Source organism: Sugiyamaella lignohabitans, chromosome A (genome assembly GCF_001640025.1).
Source record: "Sugiyamaella lignohabitans strain CBS 10342 chromosome A, complete sequence".
NCBI lineage: Eukaryota > Fungi > Ascomycota > Dipodascomycetes > Dipodascales > Trichomonascaceae > Sugiyamaella > Sugiyamaella lignohabitans.
Genome location: NC_031672.1, coordinates 1,790,381 through 1,812,873, shown reverse-complemented (window position 1 = coordinate 1,812,873; position 22,493 = coordinate 1,790,381). Strand labels below are relative to the sequence as shown.

At 45.6% G+C, this 22,493-nt stretch overlaps 6 protein-coding genes across 6 annotated transcripts; 4 read left to right on the top strand and 2 right to left on the bottom strand.

Moving 5' to 3' along the window:
* Window positions 1–2,174: 2,174 nt before the first annotated feature.
* NTO1 (Nto1p) lies at window positions 2,175–5,054 on the bottom strand (the record flags this gene model as incomplete). The annotated part of the gene is made up of 1 exon (XM_018882509.1): window positions 2,175–5,054. One exon carries the CDS (start codon window positions 5,052–5,054, stop codon window positions 2,175–2,177), a length of 2,880 nt encoding a protein of 959 aa, XP_018734790.1.
* Window positions 5,055–6,172: 1,118 nt separating this feature from the next.
* Window positions 6,173–6,601, top strand: AWJ20_561 (uncharacterized protein; the record flags this gene model as incomplete). The annotated part of the gene is made up of 1 exon (XM_018882508.1): window positions 6,173–6,601. The coding sequence occupies one exon, from the start codon at window positions 6,173–6,175 to the stop codon at window positions 6,599–6,601; it is 429 nt and encodes a 142-aa protein (XP_018734789.1).
* Window positions 6,602–12,521: 5,920 nt separating this feature from the next.
* CPR2 (peptidylprolyl isomerase CPR2) lies at window positions 12,522–14,045 on the top strand (the record flags this gene model as incomplete). The annotated part of the gene is made up of 1 exon (XM_018882507.1): window positions 12,522–14,045. The coding sequence occupies one exon, from the start codon at window positions 12,522–12,524 to the stop codon at window positions 14,043–14,045; it is 1,524 nt and encodes a 507-aa protein (XP_018734788.1).
* A 210-nt stretch (window positions 14,046–14,255) lies between these two features.
* Window positions 14,256–15,125, bottom strand: MRPL10 (mitochondrial 54S ribosomal protein YmL10/YmL18; the record flags this gene model as incomplete). Its single annotated transcript, XM_018882505.1, has 1 exon — window positions 14,256–15,125. One exon carries the CDS (start codon window positions 15,123–15,125, stop codon window positions 14,256–14,258), a length of 870 nt encoding a protein of 289 aa, XP_018734787.1.
* A 3,822-nt stretch (window positions 15,126–18,947) lies between these two features.
* Window positions 18,948–20,498, top strand: LDB19 (Ldb19p; the record flags this gene model as incomplete). Its single annotated transcript, XM_018882504.1, has 1 exon — window positions 18,948–20,498. The coding sequence occupies one exon, from the start codon at window positions 18,948–18,950 to the stop codon at window positions 20,496–20,498; it is 1,551 nt and encodes a 516-aa protein (XP_018734786.1).
* A 394-nt stretch (window positions 20,499–20,892) lies between these two features.
* On the top strand, window positions 20,893–22,437 carry GAL3 (transcriptional regulator GAL3; the record flags this gene model as incomplete). The annotated part of the gene is made up of 1 exon (XM_018882503.1): window positions 20,893–22,437. The coding sequence occupies one exon, from the start codon at window positions 20,893–20,895 to the stop codon at window positions 22,435–22,437; it is 1,545 nt and encodes a 514-aa protein (XP_018734785.1).
* Between the last annotated feature and the right edge of the window lie 56 nt (window positions 22,438–22,493).

Genomic DNA, 22,493 nt, shown 5'->3' with positions numbered 1-22,493 from the left:
TGAAATCTTGCAATAAATGGGCATGCCAATATGTAATCTAAGCTGGGCGGTATGATACGATTTTAGCTAGTCTAAAGCTAATTTATTTATAGCTTGGCATGATGACGTTTTCAAGCTGATTCTACTTCTGATGGCCTTTGTATATAATATTTAATGATAATGACCTGTTTACAATTCAATTTTTTTTGATCTTCGGATAGCTTCGTGTGATAAACATTTTCCATATTTAATATATATATATATATAAACATATTCATAATTAGATTCCCCTGGAATGTGGGTACCCCCCACTATAAAGCAACTTCTTAGTGTGAAGAATGTCACACCACCTACTGCCCATGAAATGACAAGAAAACAGAATTCTAATCCTAGAACTCAATTTCTACCTTTCCAGATCAGATAAAATAATTATGTATATAATAATTAATCTCGGCTAAACGTTTACTCCATACGGCTTACTGATCCAGACTAATGTCATGTTCATGCAGCTTCCGAGATATCTGTTCACATACGGCACCATATACCGAGCCATCACCGGCATTTAACCGAGTTACATCTCGTAATCTTTCCCCAGATCTGCAACCATATACTATCAAATCCATCCCACTTGGTAGATGAATTTATTGTTCATTTCTCAATTTCAAACTTGGTCCTTTCACTAAATATATATATATTGCTTATACTCAGACCAAGACCACTGCAACTATTCCGCTGCGAGTCTCGGATAAACTGTCAGCCAGCTTTAGGACCGCCACTTTGACCCGGAACCCGAATACCCAGATAGATAGATACGTGGATCCAACTATTATTCATTTATTTTTGAGAATTTTGTCTTGTTTTCAGATCCGACCTGGTCTGATTTAGATTAAGAGGATGACTACAGATAGCGCCAGTGTAACAGCTGCCTCCTCAGCCATCAAAGAATTACCAGCTGGATCAACCCGAACCATAGCTTCAGAAGTACTTGAGTCCGGGATGGTATCAATTTGTGAGCAAGCTGCTTCTCTAGTTGATAAATATCTGGCCAGTGATCCCTCGAAATCAAAGCATCCTGAGACCCGTATCTCGGGCCAAAAGCAGGTTCGACTCAGCATATCCATAGTCGAGGATGCTCTCAGGCAACATGAGTAAGTCTATCTCGAATATTCCTCTCGGGTGCTCTCTGTTTAGAGCCTATGCTACTTGATTACAAAACGAAGTCGTGAAATTGACTATGGAAAGTCTCCCAATCACAGGGTACCCAATATTTTTTCATGCGAACGTTTTTAACTAACAAACCTCAGTATAAACGAAATTGCATTATCTTTCAACGGTGGTAAAGACTGTCTGGTGATGCTGGTGATATTCCTGGCTACTCTTTACTACTCATATAAGAAGACAGATGGTACCACGCCACCATTGAAGTCACTAAAGCATATCCCCTCAGTATACGTCCATTCGGAGAACTCATTCCCAGAGGTGGATCAGTTTGTGGCTGAATGTAGCCAAAGATACGGTCTCGAGTCTGTGTGTACACAGATGGCTATGAAACAGGCTTTCGAAGGGTATCTACGAGACAGACCCACCATAAAGAGCATTTTAGTAGGCATCAGAAGAGCCGACCCGTACGGCAGTGAGCTGAAATACATTCAACGCACGGACCACGGATGGCCCGATTTTGTTCGAGTACACCCAGTCCTTGAATGGCATTTTGTTGAAGTCTGGGACTTCCTTCGCTCTCTGGAGATCCCCTACTGTCCCCTGTACGACCAGGGATATACCTCCCTTGGAGGGACCAACAACACAGCTAAGAACCCATATCTAGAAACGGGCCAGGTCGACGAGTCCGGCAAACCCACATTCCGGCCGGCATACGACCTCGTAGACGACGATAAAGAGCGGTCGGGTAGACATTAAATCCTATTTATAGACGGTATTTCCTGCTTTCCCTCGCTGCCTCCGGCGGCTGGGGCTCCGCCCCAGACCCCGCTGCTCCTCTCGCTCCGCTCGAGTCGGTTGTCGGGCCCCAAGGTTCTTTTTATATCTGTTCAGAGTGATCAGTTATTGACACCCCGTAAGCACGACTCGAGCGGAGCGAGAGGAGCAGCGGGGTCTGGGGCGAAGCCCCAGCCGCCGGAGGCAGCTTAGCGAAAGTAAGAAATAATAAATTAGGTCATTATCGTAAATCATATCTGTCATCGTCTTCGCTTTTTCGGCGGACGTCGGTGTGCAGTGGGCGAGCTGGCATCAAGTGTGAACTCCAGCGACTCGGTTTCGAGTGATTGGAGTTCAGAGTCGTCAATGTCGGACATGGGACTCATTTCGCGGAACACACGTGCTCCGGCCCACTCTTCGCGCTGGATGTCGAGACCCGATGCCTCCACTTCGAAGATAGCAGAAACATCCGTTTCGTGGTTTGTAAGAGCATCGGCAGCGGCTTTGGCTTGTCGCAGTCTGGTTTGAAGCCATTTGGGTTTGGTTACCGGTGGAGTTAAGGCCGCAAGGAAACTGTCGAGATCTATGGAGAACTCGTCGACGGACGTGTACTGACGATTGAGAAGCTTTTCATAGAGGGGTGAGTTCTTCGACACAGAAAGGGGAATGGCAAACTTCCGTAGCACGTCAGTCCAGATTCGCCGGATGAGATTGATATGGGGGAAGTACACCAGATCCATGGCTTCATGTTGAGTTTCCGTTCGTTCGGATTTGAGAGTCTCTCTCTCCAATATTTTATTAGCTTCCATTACTAACACCTCCATTTTCTTGAGTAGCTGCCGCTTGGTAGCAATATCCACTCGTACATCCACTGGCGACATCCCCTCACTCGATCTTTTCGGCTGAACTTCGAGTGCTATTTGTAGTCGTTTTATCAAAGAGGCACCCTTTTTCATTCGTTTGAGAGCCCAGTAACGGCACACTTCAAGTAGAAAGTGGTCTACAAACTCCACTAGCTCGAATTTCTTCATCATCCGAGAGGCCACTTTGTTGACAATGAGCTTCGGAATGATTGGTGTGCCTTCTTCAGTTCTCCATTTTGGCTCCTTAGAAGATGTGGCTGCTGGTGTCGATGTGGTAGCTTTTTTAACGGTGCCAGACGCAAATGTATTTTGTTTCTCACGAAGCTCGCTGTAATATCTTTGAGCCTCTTTAAGATGATGCCGGACGTCTACAGTCTCATTATAGGCTGGTGGGCCGTGTCTATCACAATATGTGATCATAGAGCCAACATCATGAACGGCTCCCAAAATACCAGCTTCCATCTTCATATATAATTTAGCCCTCCTAGCACATGTAGGGTGAAATGCTTGGAAACAGTTCTTATTGACACACTGAATACAGGCTCCCACTTTTTGTTTGCAAATGTAGCAGTTTAATTTGAGTCTGCCCTTGGGAATATTGTCTACTCCAATAATAGGTTCCATGTACGAGATGTTTGCGACAGACGTCTCAGGAATCCACAGTGCGCATAGAACATGGGCCCAATGCTGAGAGTCTGTCTGTTTGAACCCACCTGACCGGTTAGGACAGAATATACAGCTAGCTCGTAGTCTTCGAGAAACTGTACATTGCCGACAAAGCCATTGGCCTTCAGGAATAAACGGTACACCATAGCAGTCTTGGTGAACTGCGATATCACATCCATCACAGAACACAATTGCATTACTATTATCACATTCGGAGTCGTCACAAATAACACACTTTTCCTCTGTTTCAGTGGCATCTGAAGGAAGAAGAGAGTCTTTACCAGCCATTGTCTTCTTTTTCGCGGGCATGCGCTTCTCGATCTCCATCCATTCAATTTCAAGAAGTGTCATAGTGATCTCAAAAAGCTCTCTTGATATGGGTGGCAGTGGTCGTCGTTTAATTATATGGTTCTCTCTGCGACTGTTCAACAGGTTCAGAAAATGCTCATCTTGTTCATCCATGTCGTACTCTACAGGGTTGAAATATGAAGTGCTCTCTTTTTTTCCTGTCCGGACCGTTGTGTTGCTATCACTAGAGTTATAGCTTTCTTCACTTTCGTTTATGGTTGACTGATCTAAGGCAACAAATGTCCTGATGTAAGAATCAGGAAGAATGAACACATTTGACTCTTTATACCCCACAGATATAAGCAATTTGTCATTGATATCAGGCGTCGTCTTTTTATCGTTATTCGGTAAAACACGGAAATTAGAATTCTTATCCGATTGATTTGTAGATTTTGATGAATCTGTTTGATCCGAGGTTGAATTTAAAACTGGTGCTGAGGTCGCTCGTTCCGGAGATTCATTATTACCGCCATTTGAACCCCCTGTTAGATGTAGAAGTACAGGAGCATAATAATTACTGACATGAGAACGTCGCGACGACCGTCGAAGTGGACTCTGTGAAAGGTTGCTGCTGGTATTATTAACGCTCGACCTTGTAACCCTGGCTGGTCTAGCACCAGAATCTGGGGCCTGTTCGGTACTTTTCGAAGTTTCTTTGAGACTAGCATCATTCGTCTCTTCTTCGTCGTATTCATTATCGTGATTACTCTCTCTATTGCCATCATCATTTTCTTCATTTTCTTCAACATCGTCTTCTCCACCATTAATATCACTTGTGTCAGCACCATCATGACTACTCATTTCGCCATCTTGAGCATGTCCATTTAGATCATTACCTGACACAGAACCATTAGTACCTACATCGCTGGTATCATCTACTAGTGCTCCACGACGAGTGCGGCCCGATATCAAAACTACCGGTTTGTCACGCGTTCCCCACACCTCGTCATTGGTGCGTCTTTTGCGTTTGACTATCGCGCGTCCTCGAACATTCCTCTCGCCATTAATATCATTCTCGTTTCCTGTGAAATGATCATTACTATGATCACGTTCATGCACACTATCATCACCGTCGCGTGATGGTCTAAAATCAGCTTTTGTAAACTGAACTTTCAATGGGATTCTGACATCAAGATCAGGATAAATTTCTTGATAAGGGCATTCAGCACGAGGCTTGTCACTTCCCAGAACAAGATTCAGAGTACTGGCTGTAGATGGGGCCAGGCCACGCCGAACTCGTCGCCTTCTAGCTGATGATGACATGTACTGTGATCAGATAGATACAGCAGGCAAATTTTCCAGTGGATATCTTATAATTTTCAATAAAATTATCGCCTTACAGATAGTGACAAATCTAATCGCCATTTATCACGCGTTGCATAATATCTGCCTGATAAGGGTGAGGTTTCTACATGCTTATATAGGACTCGACCAAATCTCTCAATGCTCGGTCGGTATTTATTGTACTATTAATTTCAATCTGAAAGAAACTAAATATGTTATGGCCAGTGATTTGAATCTGGAACAAATAGACTAAAGTTCGTTGAGTCCCCAAGTCGTACTACTGCTCTGGTCCGGCATATAACGCAGGGTACCATTCCTGCATACAAAACATGCACACGAGGTTCGTGAAAATTTCGTCAATATATATATATATATATATATATATATATATATACTCTTGGAACCATCTCCTCAAAGCAATACCAATTTAATGCTCCTGATACAGTCAAATGGATATCTAAATACCATTTCTCGGGCCCTACTACCCTTCTCCCTTGCCTCTGGCGGCTGGGGCTTTGCCCCAGACCCCACTGCTACTCTCGCTCCGCTGGAGTCCTTATTGACTGGTTATATGAATCTTCTATAGAAGATAAGATAGAGACTCCATGTCTGGATTCCCGATTCCAGGGTAAATTCACCGCAAAAATGAACTCTGTACAGTTTCCTCATCCGGGTAACTACAGCCGTGAAATATGCAGGTTCACCAGTTTAATCTTCTATGGCGAGAGTGTCAGGAACAACCACAGCAAAAGTTATTTGCAATGGATTATCAAAATCGGGTTGGTTCTAAACATGGAGGCGGTGGCATGGCCAGCGGGAGTGCTCAAAATGCACATCGTAGAGAACGTTTGCGACAGCTTGCTTTGGAGTCCATCGATCTTGACAAAGGTAAGTGAAATAGTTCTCGAAACATTTTGATAGTTTATTGGCAGGAAGTATGTGTGTGCTAACGTGCAATTTTAGATCCATATTTATACAAAAATCATCAGGGAATTATAGAATGTCGACTGTGTTTAACGACCCACGTCACCGAAGGCTCATATTTGTCTCACACCCAGGGCCGAAAACATACGACTAACCTGGCTCAACGTCAGGCCATGGATGAGAAACAACAGAGGCAAAGGATTGATCCCGCCACTGGCCTGCCATATGGTGCTGTAGCTGGTGCATCAGCCATTCCAGTGCGTAAAACTGTCAAAATAGGTAGGCCGGGGTATAAAATCACGAAGATTAGAGACCCAACTACTAGGCAAGTGGGATTACAGTTTCAGATCAAGTATCCTGAAATTGGTCTCGACGTCATCCCTCGATACAGATTTATGAGTGCCTTTGAACAGAAGGTTGATATGCCACAGGACCGTAATTATCAGTATCTGCTCGTGGCCGCTGAGCCCTATGAAACATGTGCCTTCAAACTTGAATCCAACGAAATCGATAGGTCCCCTGGAAAGTTTTGGACTTATTTTGATAAAGATACTAATGACTATTTTATCCAACTGTTTTTCAAAAAGTTACATCGTGCATAGCCTAGCTTTTATGACTTTATTTATTACTGAATATATTATTTAGCGTGTTGCTGTCTCATAGCGTAGGGCTCTGGGTAGTCTTGATGCAATCAACCCATTGCAACTCCTAGCAGGATCCATGTTCTGAGAGTTTGTTGCTGGGCTTAAGAAAATGTAAACATAGATGTTGTGGATTTTGACACAAGCAAACCTACAATTGATATTGTCTACTTTTAGCTTCTTAGTCTCATGACACTTATTGCCTCCTATTCCCGATTTTAGCCTTTATTTAGCTCGCAACATATCTATTTGCTATTTCTCCATGCCTATGTCATAGCCACTTATAAATGAAAACCGGATACCATCTCTACAAAACAGATAACAGATAAAGCCACATTCAGTGAAGCTTATGTTCCTGTCAGATGTGAAGTGAGAACGGATAACAACAATACACATGTCCTTGTAGACGGATCAGTCCAAAGTGAAGATTATGTATGGCAATAGGGAGTATGTCTAAACTGGAGGATCCAGAGAAGAATAGTCGAATAATAAACAAATAGAGTTTATTAGAACAAGAGTAGAAAGTACATAGAGAAAACAAGTTAACAAAAGGCTTGGACAGTTGCTGCGAGTAATGATGCAACTTCTTACCAGAGAATCAAACAGCTATGAGAGATAATGCAGAATAGTGGATGATGCAAACTTGCTCTCGATGGAAGATCCTCTGGTAGCGAAGAAGGGAGGACACGATGCAATTTGTGTTCACTCCAGCAGCCATGGTCCTTGAACCTTTGAAATAATGATGATGCAAATTTGGAGGGCACGATGCAATTTGTGCTCACTTCGGCAGCTCCCTTCGCCGCCACCCTTGACCAGATGCCAATAACAAATAATAAACAAAAAGAACAAAGAACAAAGAAATGAAGCCTGAATGATATGACGTAGGAATGGAATCCGGCTGGGAACCGTCGGTGAATGGTGTTGGACAAAGGATGACAAGACTAGATATCCCAGTATGACTCGGGATGCCAATACTAGAGCATCTCATGTTAAGGACATCAAGCGCAAGAAGTGCAGCTACCGATTATCCTAGGTCTGAGACGCAAGGGATACTAGTTGATGCCATGATTTCGTGTGTGGTGGAAAGAGTGCTTTGTCCAACTCAATGACTGATTCACCAGACGACCATGTGGTACCTTGGAGGGGGACATGGTGGACTTCCAAAAGGTTTTCTTGGTACTTGGAACAGATCCTCTTTAGATGGTGAGGGACTATTCTGAATTGGTTTGATAGATACTGGAAGAGTATCGGTGACAGGCTGGGGTGTCGTCTTCTTTCCCCAAAGTTTCTTGAACATCTTCTTGATTGTGGTTCGTTTCTTCTCTTTCTTCATTGGGTCCAGAGTGTATGGTGAGTCAGTAATGGGAGAATTAGTAGTTGTCTTTGGTACTCCAGACAATTTGAATGATTCTGTGGATCCCTTCTGTTTGGTGGATCCTGATGAGGTAGATTGTGGGTTGGTCACCTTCTCCTCTCCGACATATCTCTTGGAGGCTGCCATGTGGGCTACTTTCTTTCTCTCTCCCTCTTTCTTCTCCCTGGGTTCCTTTTCCCGGATGGGGCATAGTATGATGCCAACCAGTACGACCACGAGAGCAGCAAGTTCTATCTTCTCTTTCATTTTGCCCAATCTCCCCTTCAACTTTGGAGGAGGTGAAGGAAGGGGTGCCCACATCTCAGTGGCTTGAACAGACCATCTGTCATTCATAATAGGTTCCTCCTCTGGAACCGGCTCATCATGTTTACCAAAGAGAAACGAGACGTAAGTAGTAGGTAGGAGCAAATTGCCCAAAGACTTGATCTTGTTCCAGTGACAATGAAACATAGTGAAATAATTTAGAACAATAAGAATTAACAATTCGGATTCAACCGTAATAACTGATTCTACTTGAAATAATTGTAAAATCAATCAGAAAATTAATGCTTATTCGGCCTTTAACGATTCTGCTTGAAAAAAATGTAAGTTCAATCAGAAAATTAGCGCTTAGTCAGTCTTTAACAATTGTGGTCAGCTGTGAGAAGTTTGAATAAGTGATAAGTAAGAGGAAAAAAGAATGGGGGTGAGGCGACCAGTATATATATTGTTGTGTCAAAGATTATGCAGAAAGCGGAAAGATTATGCTTGAATTAAGGGTGGTCACATGCGCAGGGACGGGAGGCAGACGCGTGCATTATCGCCCCAGGCACGTGATAACAGACAAAGACATGGTTATGGAAGTTATCAAATCCGAAGAGATATATCCATTATCACTCAGAAGAGGGGATGTGGCTTGATAAATTAAATTTAGAGATCGAGTTGGTCGAGGCGACAAGAATTAGAGTTGGCGATCAGCGATGAGGGCAGATCCTGATAGCGCTATCGGACATGCAGGCTGCGGCGATAAGGCATATGGCCCATTTTGTATATCAAGAATATTTTGTGATATTTCGACGAGATCAGGGGAAACGGTTCAGCTCCGGATTATAAACCATTTTGTAAATGGAACTGGCTTTATGCATGTCTAGATACAATGAAAGTCTCACTCAAATTTGGTCTGGCGGTTAAGCGGTATAAGTTTTTAGTTCTTTGTCAAAACACTTTTATTGTTCCTCTTTAGATTCCTCTTCAGTATTCCTAAGATTCCATTTAAGTTTTTACAATTAGAATATTCCTGAAAATCTCTGAATTCGTCTATAAAAGATAAATAAAAGTAAGAGAGTGGAAATGGAAATGAAAATTAATTTCCACAAATCGGAAAATACAGCTTAATTGGAAGCCAGAATCGGGACCAATACCGGGTAACACTCACAATTCTCACACTTTTGATATCAGTAGTTCCTAGCGACGGTGTGTGTTAGATCACTCGTTAAGCTGTCCAGGATGATCATATCTACTAATTCTTCGAAGTAGGGTCTCTAGCTGATCGTTTTCAACTAGTAGATGTCCGGAAACATGTGGTCTTATGGTTCATAGAGGGCAAATGTCGGTGATCCAAGGTTCAATTCTTCCTTGGAAGCCATAACCATAATTGGGTCAAACGCCGGGTAACACCGGTAATACTCTCACCTTTTAACATCAATAATTCCAGGCGACCGTATGAGTTGGATCACTCAATAAAGTGTCCAGAATGAACCCCTTATTAATATCTCAAATTAGGGTCCCCATCTGATCGTGTTCCACTCGTAGCTGTTCTGAAACATTGCTCTCTTGGTTCATAGAGGGCTAATGGCCGATATCGAGAGATGAGCAGAATCAATCACTAAATTATTTTTAAAATTATCTACTATATAATTCCGCAATTTTTGGTCGCACCATTTATATTAAACCAAGATGACCACTCTCATATTACCTAATTGCAGGCTTATGATGGCTCTTTAGATGTTAATCTGGATTTTCGGATTATCAGGGTCCGGGTGCTGACTGGGGCTCCGTCTCAGTCTCTGGCCGGTGACTTCGAACTTCTAGTTCCTTGGAAAAACCAAGACCATTAAAGCTATAGGCTGTGAATGCTACTCTACGCCTGTGGCTATTAGCAGCAGGGAGGGAAATTTTTACTGGACATTGGATAAACTGCGAAGTTCTTTGAAGACTCTACACAGGCTATAAAGCTTAACTCGTCACAGTTGGAGTTCAATATTATAGGAAATGAGCAGCAAGTTTACTAGACGAATTTCAATTAGTGCTCAAACGGCCCATGAGTCTTTGAACATTCTTTCCTTGAAATTTCCCTGGGGCTACGATATATTTCTTCTTATTCATCAAAATTCTGTCACTGACATAGGTGTCGCAATTGAACAAGCCCAGACAGTCGCTCGTAATGAATATCAGTCTATTACAATGAAGCTAACAGGATGGAGTTTGAATACATCGATAACGCAACGCTAGAATCCAACTGATAAACATGGTTATAGAAAGCCTCGAGTTTAGACTGGGCCCTACTCAAGGTTCAAAAAAAGGAAATTTATCTTCAAGTATTATCAAGTCGTGAATATATTTAGTTTTTAATATTAATACACTTTTGATTGTTTAATCGAAAAGACCCATACCCATGTCCTCATCGGACTCTTCCTTCTCTTCGACCTTCTCCTCCTCAGCCTCCTCGGCAGCGGCAGCACCACCAGCAGCGGCGGCACCACCAACGGCAGCAGGGCCAGCGGCACCAGCGGAGAATTGTGTAAGAAGCTCTTGGATGTTTTGTCCAGAGATAGCCTTGGCATAGAGTTGAGCCCAGATCTGGAATAAGTTAGTAATCAGAAAACCGAAGATCAAACGACAACTTTAAAAACTGAATAAATAACAAATAAACCAAACAAGTGAAGCAACAAGCACCTATTTTAAGAGAATAGGTAGCTACCTCGACAATTTGATTAATAGTTCATCGCAGATTTCAGTCGAATATTTCCCCCAGTGTATAGTTGTTCTCTTAGTCGGAAAATCGTGGTCAGGTACTCGTAGCACTTTCAATACTCATGTATATTTATCTCGTATCTGTCACATATCCATCAGTAGAAATTAACTCGAATTGACACTCAAGGTCGACCATCTTGGTGTTTTTTTACAAAATGCCGGTCAAAACATAAATCCTCATTCTAGTAGTCCTCGGGCAATGACAATCTGGCGTACTTTAACGTGGTTCATTCACCTGTTGATTATTCATCATTCATTCAATCGCTTTATAGTTCCAGATGTAAAAACTTACGGGTTCAACGGTCTCGATACCGGCAGCCTTGGTAAGGGCAATCAACTTGTCGGCGGTGATTTCAACCTCAGCATCGGCCAAGATGATGGCAGCTAATCATGGTTAGTCCCAATATATTCTCCAGAGCAAAAGCATTTCGTTAACACCTCGCACTTACCGTATGAAACAGCAGCTTCAGTAGACATTTTTGTTGTTATGTATAAATAAGTCGATGAAACAGCACTTCACTAGACTAACTTCACCAATCCCAGTGTCCCTGCCTATACCTGTTCACCACTAGCTCGGTCTGAGTCGCTTTCACAGCATTGAAAATTTCCTAATGCAGTAATTTTGTCATCTGTGACTGCACTCTCCGAAGGTTCTGGATCACGTGATATTTTTGGTTCTGGTCTCTTCAGCTTCCTCGCGCCGGCGGCTGGGGCTCCGGTGTAGTCACCCTAAGTCTCCAGAGGGATCACTGTCGTTCTAGCACGAGATTTAGATCTGCAAGGATAGGAGTCGAGGATATTAGACTTAGTATAGTAGCCTATACATCGTGTGTTTATTAAAGTTCTATATGAGGAGTCATAAGAATAGGACGGAAGGTCAGATATAAAGGAGAGCCTCACTATGTGGGGCGCATCAATGTAAGACTAGGGAGGTTTACTAGGTATTACTACATCCGCCCGAGACCCCGTGGCTCCTGCTTCGCAGGAGTCTTGGGATTGTCGAGAGTCCTAAAGTTCGTGAAGGGCCAATGTACGGCTCGATATGGTCGCTACTCGCGGCTCCTGCCGTTGAAAGAACCCTCTGAAATATAAAATAAAGCAATTCAATCAATTAAATTTGTAGAGGTAGTGTTCAAAGAAGCCAAGAGCTGAATTCGCTGCCGTGATAAAGGTTTTCAGGTTCTGTATTTTGGGAACTGCTACTATGTTCACTAATCAGCCTACAGATAGAGCTCTTTAAGTAGCTGCAATGTGATACAAGCAATTTGTTTGATTCAGTTCCAAATACAGATAATTTTAATCTTAAAGATAAACAAGTCTACTGACAGGATCCTATTGTAATACTTGAAGGTATTTATGTGTAAAGTTTCACTCCGACCCCTGAGAATTAACCCTGCATTATCTTATCTTATCTTCAGAGATGCACCCAGACGGACGGCTGAAAATTTACTGGAAGCCGCTTGACATTCCACCTTCTCCATTATTAGTATAACTATGGGCAAGAATACTGATAAATTATATATAACACACTCTGAGTGGTCTTCAGGAGGGTTTTCTGGAAGCTCTGGGAAGTCAGGTTCAGGGCTGACTACTGCTGTTGCTCGTACAGTCAGTGCTCTTCCTTTTTGGACATGTAGCATCAGTCAACAGCCGATTCAGAAAGATGCTGGAATGGCTGATATTCATGGCAATGTTTATGATGTGAGAAATATTCTGCCATATATCAGGAAGAATGGTGTGAATCCTGTGACTGGTGAAAAAATGACAAACAAAGATCTGATCAAACTGCGTATCGAGGTTAACAATGAGGGAAAGTACATTGATCCTATGAGTTTCAAGGAATTCCAGACATTGAGTAAGGTTGTGCTAATAAAACCAAGTGGCAGAGTGTATTTCGAAGATACTGTAAAGGAACACAACATTCAAGCCAAGTATATGAAGGATCTTGTAAGCGATGAAGACTTCACAAAGGCCGATATCATCAGGCTTCAAGGAGGAGTAGGTATCTCAACCAAGGCCAATCAACAGCCCAACGGACAATCAGCAGCTAAATCAGCAGCTCCATCTGATAGGAAATCAACTTCCAATGTCAAAGGAAATGGATCAATCCTAAAAACAAGTGAACCTTCGACTTCTCGTATCACAAACAAAGTCATCACTACGAGTAAACCACATAGTATGCTGACTACACATCACATGGCCAGTTCGTTGACATCGACTGCAATGGATCCCTCGACAAAATCCACGTTCACTGACATACCCATTGAAAAGCTTCTCAAACAAAAAAAGTTTCTGGAACCTGGGTATGCCAGCATTGAGACATCCTTAGGAACTCTCAACATAGAGTTGTATCCCAAGTACTCACCTAAAGCGGTCTACAACTTTGTGGAACTTGCTAAACAAGGATACTATAATGGAATTAAATTCCACAGAAACATCAAGCATTTCATGATTCAAACCGGTGACCCTACTGGAACCGGCAGTGGAGGCCGTAGTGCCTTTCCTGAGGGCAAACCGTTTGCCGACGAAACAAACACCCCACTCAAACATGACGAGCGAGGAATACTGTCCATGGCCAACAAAGGCAAAAACACAAACACCTCACAATTCTTCATCACGTACCGTCGAACTCCTCATCTCGACGGCAAGCACACTGTATTCGGAAAAGTAGTTGGAGGACTTAGTGTTCTCGACGACCTCGAAAGAGTTCCTGTCACCACCAACGACGTTCCAACACGCACAATAACCATGGACTCGGTCAAAATTCTCGTCGACCCCTTTGCCAAGGGTCTCTACGACGAAGACCAGAAACCAACCGAGACCAAACAGCCATCCGACGACCTCGACGACACTCCCTGGCTCCAAAAGAAATCTCTAACCGCTGACGGTTCACCTGTCATCGGCAAATATCTCAAAAGAGCACCAGCAACCGGTGCCGCACCCACTCCAAACGATGACGAGTCCCGCAGAAAGCGGGTCAAAACCAACATCGCCAACAGCAGCTTCGCCGGGTGGTAGATGGTGCCTCCGGCGGCTGGGGCGCAGCCCCAGACCCCACTGCTCCTCTCGCTACGCTCGAGTCGTTCCGTCGACAGTCCCAGCCATCTCCTGCGAAGCAGGAGCCACGGGGTCTGGGGCGGAGCCCCAGCCGCCGGAGGCAAAACCCCCCTAAAAGATACACAGGAGGAATATTTATTATGTACAAATAGAAACTGACGACGACCAGGTCTACTGTTTGGGCTGCGAGTCCTGGAATGCGCGAGCAGCCGCTGTCGAGGGGTCGTTGAGCTTGAGTCTCTCGATGTTGGGCAGCAGAGGACTCTTGAAAGTCTTTGCTTGGGCCACAAATGCGGCTTTGATAGTGGGAGCGCCGGGTGCGCCCACGAGGTATCCACGACGTTCGGGGTCTCTGTAGAATTCAATGCTCTTTCTGTCAATGGGTCGGGCTCGGAGTGGAATACGACCGTACTTCCGCAAGATGGCTTCGGGTCGCGTCAGCACTTTCATTCCGAAAGGTGTGTAATATTCGGCTTGGAATGTGCCTCCCAGAGCCTCAATTCGAGCAATAGCACTGGGAGTGGCTGACGTCGACGAGATGTTGATTTTGGCTGTGAATCTGTGAGCATCTCCACCGAGAATCTTGATGCCATGCTTGATATTGCCGAAATATCGGCTTCTGTACAGTTCTTTCATGGTAATGGGTTCGGCAGGGTTAAGTCTGCCCAAATCAATCAATCGTTGAAGAACATCGAGGTTGATATATTCTGGTTTAGGGACCTGACTTCTAAAACCGACCTTGGGGAAAAGTCGGGTAATGGGAGTCTGACCACCCTCGAACCAGCTCTTGACTTTACCTCTGGCTTTCTGACCCTTTTGACCACGTCCTGACGTCTTTCCTCGGCCGGAACCTGGACCTCTACCCACTCTATTTTGTTGTCTGGTCGCACCAGGAGCAGGTGCCAGCGAGCCTAAACCCGAGGCATAACGGCATTGTTGGAATATCATCTGTGCTGGCGACAGACCAGCAGGTCTGCTAACACCGCTCGCCAGCTGGACACTCGGCAGCGGCAGCGATACCACTCTATTTCTGAAAAACATCGCCCTCTGGTCCTATATCACCAACTACTGCCTGGATCAACTCCGGCATCTGAAAAATTGGTCCCTCAACATGCAGTCCCTTAATTGCATACATGCATGTACACACCAGGGGGGCCGGGTCGTGCCTCCGGCGGCTGGGGCTCCGCCCCAGACCCTGGTTGCTCCTCTCGCTTCGCTCGAGTCGTTTCGTCGGGGGTGCCAGGATGGGAATGGGTGGTAAGTGGGGTGTCCTGTTTGTCGATTGGCGGCTCACGAAACGAAGTTGCGTCAGGGAACAGGCGCATGCTGACCCGGAAGTGCGTCACCAATCTCGCCAAAGACGGCTTGGACCGCCGACGAAACGACTCCAGCGGAGCGAGAGGAGCAACCAGGGTCTGGGGCGGAGCCCCAGCTGCCGGAGGCGGTGGACCCGAGTAGAGTGATCCGTGCTCAGGGGTAATGTTCCCCCACCCACGGAAAATACCCAGTAGCCCCCCTATGTGGCGACCCAACAGCCTCATGGGAGACGGCGAGGACCGTCGATGAAACGACTCGAGCGAAGCGAGAGGAGCTACCAGGGTCTGGGGCGGAGCCCCAGCCGCCGGAGGCAGGGGCCCGGGTAGCGAACCCGTGCTCAGGGGTGAGAGGGCCGAAACAAGTAGTAACCCTAACCGGAGTATTTTTCAGGAGAGCTATTTTTGTTAGGAAGAGGTACGATGGGCTGACAGATTTCAGCTTGGAAGCTCATGGCGATGGTCTCGAGCCGTAATTATGCTCGGATGGCCTGATGGTGAGCATGGCCGTGTGGGGGTGTGTAGCGACTGGGCCCGGGTGCGCCTCCGGCGGCTGGGGCTCCGCCCCAGACCCTGGTTGCTCCTGCGAAGCAGGAGTTGAGAGGGAGTAGTGGGAAAAACGACTCGAGCGCAGCGAGAGGAGCAGCCAGGGTCTGGAGCGGAGCCCCAGCTGCCGGAGGCAGACGGGCCCGGATCGCATGGGGCTTCCTATTTGGGTGGTAGAGGCACGTGCGACGGGTAGAATCGCAGCAGTTCATATCCAGCCAAATGGAGATGTAAGAAGAGAGAGACCCGAAACGAGAGTTCGACGCCGTTCCAAAAGCTTGGCTGTCAGTTGAAAAAGTATCGCATCCGGTTTCCTAAGATGGTGGTCAACGCTTGCTGATCGCGCATCGCGACGATCGCTATTTTTTTGACGGAGATCCTTTCCGTCGCAAGGAGCTGCCTTATACTGAAGTGACATTTTCGTGATGAGGAGGGCGATGATGCGATGTCTTTTTAACTTTTGAGTTAGGGGTAATTGACTTGTCATTTGTTTTCTTTTCTTTTGTGTTGTTTTGTTTTATTCTGTTTACTTTTTTGAGTGAACTGACAGTGATGGGTCTTGTCAGTCTAACCGGTTAGAACGTATATGATCAGGTCGGTGGATAATTTACTTTTTCGTTAATTAATTACTTTTGCTATTTTTAATGTATTTTGGGTTCCACGAGGATCATTGATAATCTAATATTGCGACATTTTAACCTTTAAGGACCGACCTAGACTTAGAGTTAGATACCAGGATCAATTGGGTTCAGTGCCCTAGTAACAGTAGCATTTACAGCCAATGTAACACTACTAGCAGTCGCAATATATCCAATATCCAAATATATCCACAAAGTGCAAATACAAATATCAATAATATGGTTAATTAATTCAGCAGTACTTCCACTCACCTGAATATTGCCTGTCTGACAAATCACTCAAAAACAAAAAAAATGTGTAATATCTGTGCAGTGTACAAGCGCTTAAACAGGATTTTATTTTTATTTTTGTTATACTTATTTTTATTTTATTTTTTATTTTCTGGCAGGTTCGCCAACACCCAGAGTCGAGCTCCTAGCAAGCTAACTTTGCATATTCTCTAACAATGGAAGACAGTTACTGCAGGGTCCGCGAAAATGTCAAGCATAAGCGCCTCGACCGCTGTAGGTTAATTAAATCAGGAAGGAGGAAGCTGCTAGTAGGGTAACAAGCATGCTGCCTGCCCGCTTATGTTCAGTATTGTAACCTGTCTTGCTACCTGTACGGTACTGTACCTGAAATTTGCGTGGAGCTGGGCCCACGTTTTGTTTTAGCTTCCGCCCAAACTGTATCTATCTTTGCTGACTGATGACGATGACTGATGGTGACATTCCTGGTGACAGTGGATATAGTGGATATAAAACAGAGTTTGGAGTCAGATGTGATCCCAGTCAAGGTTAGTGAGCGTGCTCTTTGACTACTAGCACCGATTGATCTGACAATGACTCAGACTGCTCATAAACAAAATAGCATAGCATCTTAAATCATAAATATTGCTCACCGCCATAAATATACCGCGGAATCTAGCACGGTAGATTCCTGCCAGATGGCTGACCATGCTGGTGCCCCGCTACGGAATAATTTATCCCACCTCTTGCGAAGATCATGGCGCTACTGCCCCCGCAATGTACAGCACACCATGCAACCAGTCGGGAGGGGTACCGACTACGGTCTTTGCAGTAACAAGTAAACAGTGGGACGGGGGGTGCCTCCGGCGGCTGGGGCTCTGCCCCAGACCCCGTGGCTCCTCTCGCTGCGCTCGAGTCGTTGCGTGGGGTGTCTAGTGTGAATGAGGGGACAGGGTTGGTGGGTTCAGGGGTTTTTTTTATGTTTAGAGGTGGAAATGGGGCTTGCTAGTTTGGCGACTGAGCTGGGAGACCAGAACGTATGGCAAAAAATATCCGATTTTTTGCTGTCTGTTTCTGGTGGCATTGCTGCTGATGCTGCTGCTTGTTCTTCTGCCGTCGCTGCTGCTTTCTGGGCAACCTGAATCATCACAAAGCGGCTGTAAGACGAGCCGACAACGACACTCGAAATACCTGCCGACCGCCAGCCGCCGTCATCCCGCTGAACCAAGCCAGATAGGCAGGAGCGTGCGATAACCATGGCGCCACTTCCTCACCACAGATTTATTACACCAGACACGCCAGAAAAAAAGTCAAACCCCCCGCCAATTCCCACGAAGTGGGAACAACCAGGTCCGGGCGGAGCCCGGCCGCCGGAGGCCGACCCCACCACCCCTGAGTTTTCCCCCCTGGTCACGAGTGGTTAAAAAGTGGGGTACTTATTATTAGTCAAGTGTGACTTTCTCCGTAAAAAAAATCACCAGGGCTAGGGTGCTAGTTTGTCACGGGAGAGGAGAAAAAAGGCAGTCTAAGCACGTTATCGTTCGTGTCGCAGGAGCAGCATGCATGTATGGAACAGGATGCTGCAGAAAGCAGAAAAAGCAACGAGCGAAAAAAACGCAAAAGACTGCTCGGTATTTTCCAGGCGAGGTCGACCGTAATCGGACTCATTAACGTATAAAAGGGATGTGCATTCGCGAGGGTACTCATGATGCGATCCAGTTGATTTCTTTGCTTGGACTGAATAATACTTGATTTAATAATCAGAAGTTGGAAATAATTAGACAATAATCTGAATAAGCGAACGACGGGGATTGTGAAGTGAAATAGTATCAGATCAGAATCAGATCAGAATCGGATATTGGAATCACAAGACTGGAAGATCAGAATTGATAATCAGGAATTGAGATTGAGAATTAAGAATCTGAAGACTTGAATCAAAGACCAGAGTTCAGGATTCAGGATTCAGAATTAAGAACTTCTAGACAGATTGAAACAGAATCGAGTCAAACTTTGAAAAACAGAGAACAAAAATAGTTAGTCACTTTAGTAAGGACATAGCACATTCATTTTACCAACAAGACTGGCCGGCAGCTGTCAGCACTCAACTACTATTACTATTTATTTTCACATCCTCAAAGATGAGAACGCTACATTTTCTTCATCCGACCAAGCCCAGGTCTCCTTCTTTGAGACCTACCAGGAGTGCTGGTAGCCCTTCTCAGAATGCCGATGTTATCACAGGCATCTCACTTTCTAATGGCAGTTCTCCCTCACTGTCCCCTACAACGAGTGCTACCAATAACGCCAAGAACTCGTTGGCCATGGGTTCACCTCGTCTGCCAGTAGCTCAACCTCCTATCAAACTGAATTATCGCATCGAATCTCCTCCTTTAGTTCTGTATGGAAATCATAACGAGTCTACTGGAGCATTGCTATGTGGTATTTTCGATCTCGAGGTTGTACAAGCAGCACCGTTTGCTATGGAAAATGTATATATGGGTGTGTATCAAAAGGTCCGAATTACTCACAACGCAGCCACTAAAACTACGCCATCTTCACCTCCTCATGGCCATCAATCATCATCATCATCAGCGAATTCCGATCCCAATGTAGGTCCTACATTTGTCACCACCCTGCCCGATCATTCTAGAACCTGTTCTGACTGTACATCCAAGACCACCGAGCTGGCTCGCTGGGATATCTTAACACAGCCAGCTTCTCTTCCCAAATCTGTACATGGATACCCATTCTCGCATTTGCTGCCTGGATCATTGCCAGCATCATCTAAGAACTCTGTATTCACTGTTGAATACTATTTAAAGGCCGTAGCCACTCCAACTGACAAGCGCATTCCTCCTTTTGTGCTGGAGTTACCTCTTCAGATCAAGCGTTCGATCATTGGCGGCCCTGACCGTACTTCAGTAAGAGTGTTCCCACCAACCGAACTCAGTGCCACTGTCAACCTACCAGCCGTGATTCATCCCAACTCGACATTCAACTTTGAATTGTTATTAGAAGGAGTATCTGGCAGTAGTGCTAATAAATCGTCACGCTGGAGAATGCGCAAAATCAATTGGCGTGTTGATGAGACTGTGAAAATGAAATCGCATCTATGTGATTCGCACCATCGAACCGACGAAGAAGACCCACTTATCGAGGATGTTCGAGTGTTGAATTTTGGCGAGATCAAAGGCGGTTGGAAGACTGATTTTACCGGGACTGGCAAGATCGAGCTGTCAGCACAAGACTTCTCAACACATACACTTGCCGGAGTCTGTTGTAACGTCGACGACCCTACACTTGGTCTGACTGTCACACACACTCTTGTCATGGAACTAGTCATCTCTGAAGAAGCATTTCAGCACAAATCGGCCCGTCATTCTGTGCCCACCGGAGCAGCCCGAGTCCTGAGAATGCAGTTCAACCTTCTCGTAACTGACCATTCTGGACTTGGAATTGCATGGGACGACGAAGTGCCACCCGTGTACGCCGACGTGCCACTGAGTCCTCCGGAATACAACAACGTCGTAGCCAACCTGCCTCGATTCGAAGAAATGACCCCCAGCAGTCTCGCGGTCGGTCAGGGCATCAATTCGTCCATGCCGCTCTGCTCCCCCTCACTCATGAGCATCGTCACGACCCGCTCGAACCACTCGAGCTCGTCCAACGACGACGACATCGTCTTATAAACTACCTCTCACGATCTATATTTATAACGCTAATGACTGATGACTTTATCTTTTAGGGTCCCCTGCTGCCTCCGGCGGCTGGGGCTGCGCCCCAGACCCCTTAGCTCCTGCTTCGCAGGAGTCCGCTTGCGACCCCACACCCGACTCGAGCGCAGCGAGAGGAGCCGGGGGGTCTGGGGCGCAGCCCCAGCCGCCGGAGGCAGGTTCAGGGGTCAGACGCAGGGTCCGACTGTCGGTTCCCGAAATAGAAGTGGTCCCTCCGGATAAATAGGACCGGAGATCGGTGCAGCGCACCTAACCCACTGAGGAAAGATGGGGTGAAATGTTTCTTAGCCGGTGGTGGTGTGAAGAAACAGGTTGTTTGTTGACAAGTTAGTAGGGATATTTTTGTAAAATGGCGCCAATTCCTCATAAATCGCACTTGTCAGAGATCTATGCCGATGCCACACCCCAGTTCTCGCGGTACCGCAACTTGTTGACCAAGTTTGCCGAGCAGTATGGGGGAAATCGTGCACCTGATTTGCTGTTGAGAAGTCCGGGAAGAGTCAACATCATTGGTGACCATATCGATTATTCGTACTTTTCAGTTCTGCCAATGGCTGTAGAGGCCGATATGGTCATGGCAATTGCTTTGGACAAAGACTCGCAATCCATCGAAGTGTCGAATGTGGATTCTGTCAACTTTCCTTCTGAAACTGTCCCCATCAGTAAAGACCTGCTTCAGATCGATGCTACCAAATCCGACTGGGTCAACTACTTCAGATGCGGTTTCCGAGTCGCTCAAGAGTACTTGAAATCAAAAGATATTGCTGTCGATTCTTGTCTTACTGGTATGAAAGTTCTTATTGACGGAAATGTTCCTACTGGTAGCGGTCTTAGTAGTTCAGCTGCATTTGTTGTATGTGCTACTCTGGCTGTTCTTCAGGCTAATGATTATAAAGACATTTCCAAGACTCTGTTGACTCAACTGTCGATTCGCTGTGAACAGCATGTGGGTGTGAATTCTGGAGGTATGGATCAGTCGGCTAGTATTTTTGGACTCAAGAACCACGCTCTGTTTGTGTCGTTTGTTCCTGAATTGAAGGTCAAGGAATTCGCATTCCCCGAAACCAATCCCAAATTGGCTTTTGTCATTGCCAATTCCTTGATCACTGCTAATAAACATGAGACTGGTCCTGTTAATTATAACCTGCGAGTAGTCGAGGTGACTTTGGCAGCCAACATTCTCGCCAAACGACTGGGCTTGACTATTCCCAAGGACGGTAACTTGCAACAAGGAACTCTTCGTGGTGTTCTTGAGAAGTATTTCGAAAAACAAGATCCCTCAGCACCTGCTTATGGTGTCGATGTTGAAGATTCTCGTAAGAAACTGTCGAAACTTTCTGAGATTGTTGATCAGTACTTTGGAGACAAGAAAGATGGTCACACCACTGAAGAAGTTGCTGAGGAGCTCGGTCTGACTGTTGACGAGCTGAAGAGAATTTATATGACTACATACCCTGTCAGATACGAGAAACTACAACTTTACAAGCGTTCTCTGCACGTCTATGAGGAGTCTAAACGTGTATTGGACTTCCTATCTGTTCTGGAATCGTCTACTATCAAGGAAAAGCTTCCAGAACTAGGTCGTCTCATGAACGAGAGTCACTACTCGGCCATCCACAACTTCCAGAACTCGTGTCCCGAGCTCGACGACATTTGCAACATAGCTCTCGCCAACGGCTCCTCAGGCTCGCGAGTCACTGGAGCAGGGTTCGGCGGCTCCTCAGTCCACCTCGTTGCTGCCGACAAGGCTCCTACTCTTATCAAAGCTCTCACCGAGCAGTACTACAACAAACGATTCCCGAACCTCACCGAAGCCGAGCTCGCTGAAGCCATCCTCATCTCCGAGCCCGGCAACGGCACCACGCTCATCGAACCGGGTCTCTGCCTGGACTAAAACATATCTAATAAATTACTGTCTATAGCATCTGCATGCGGGTCTGCCTCCGGCGG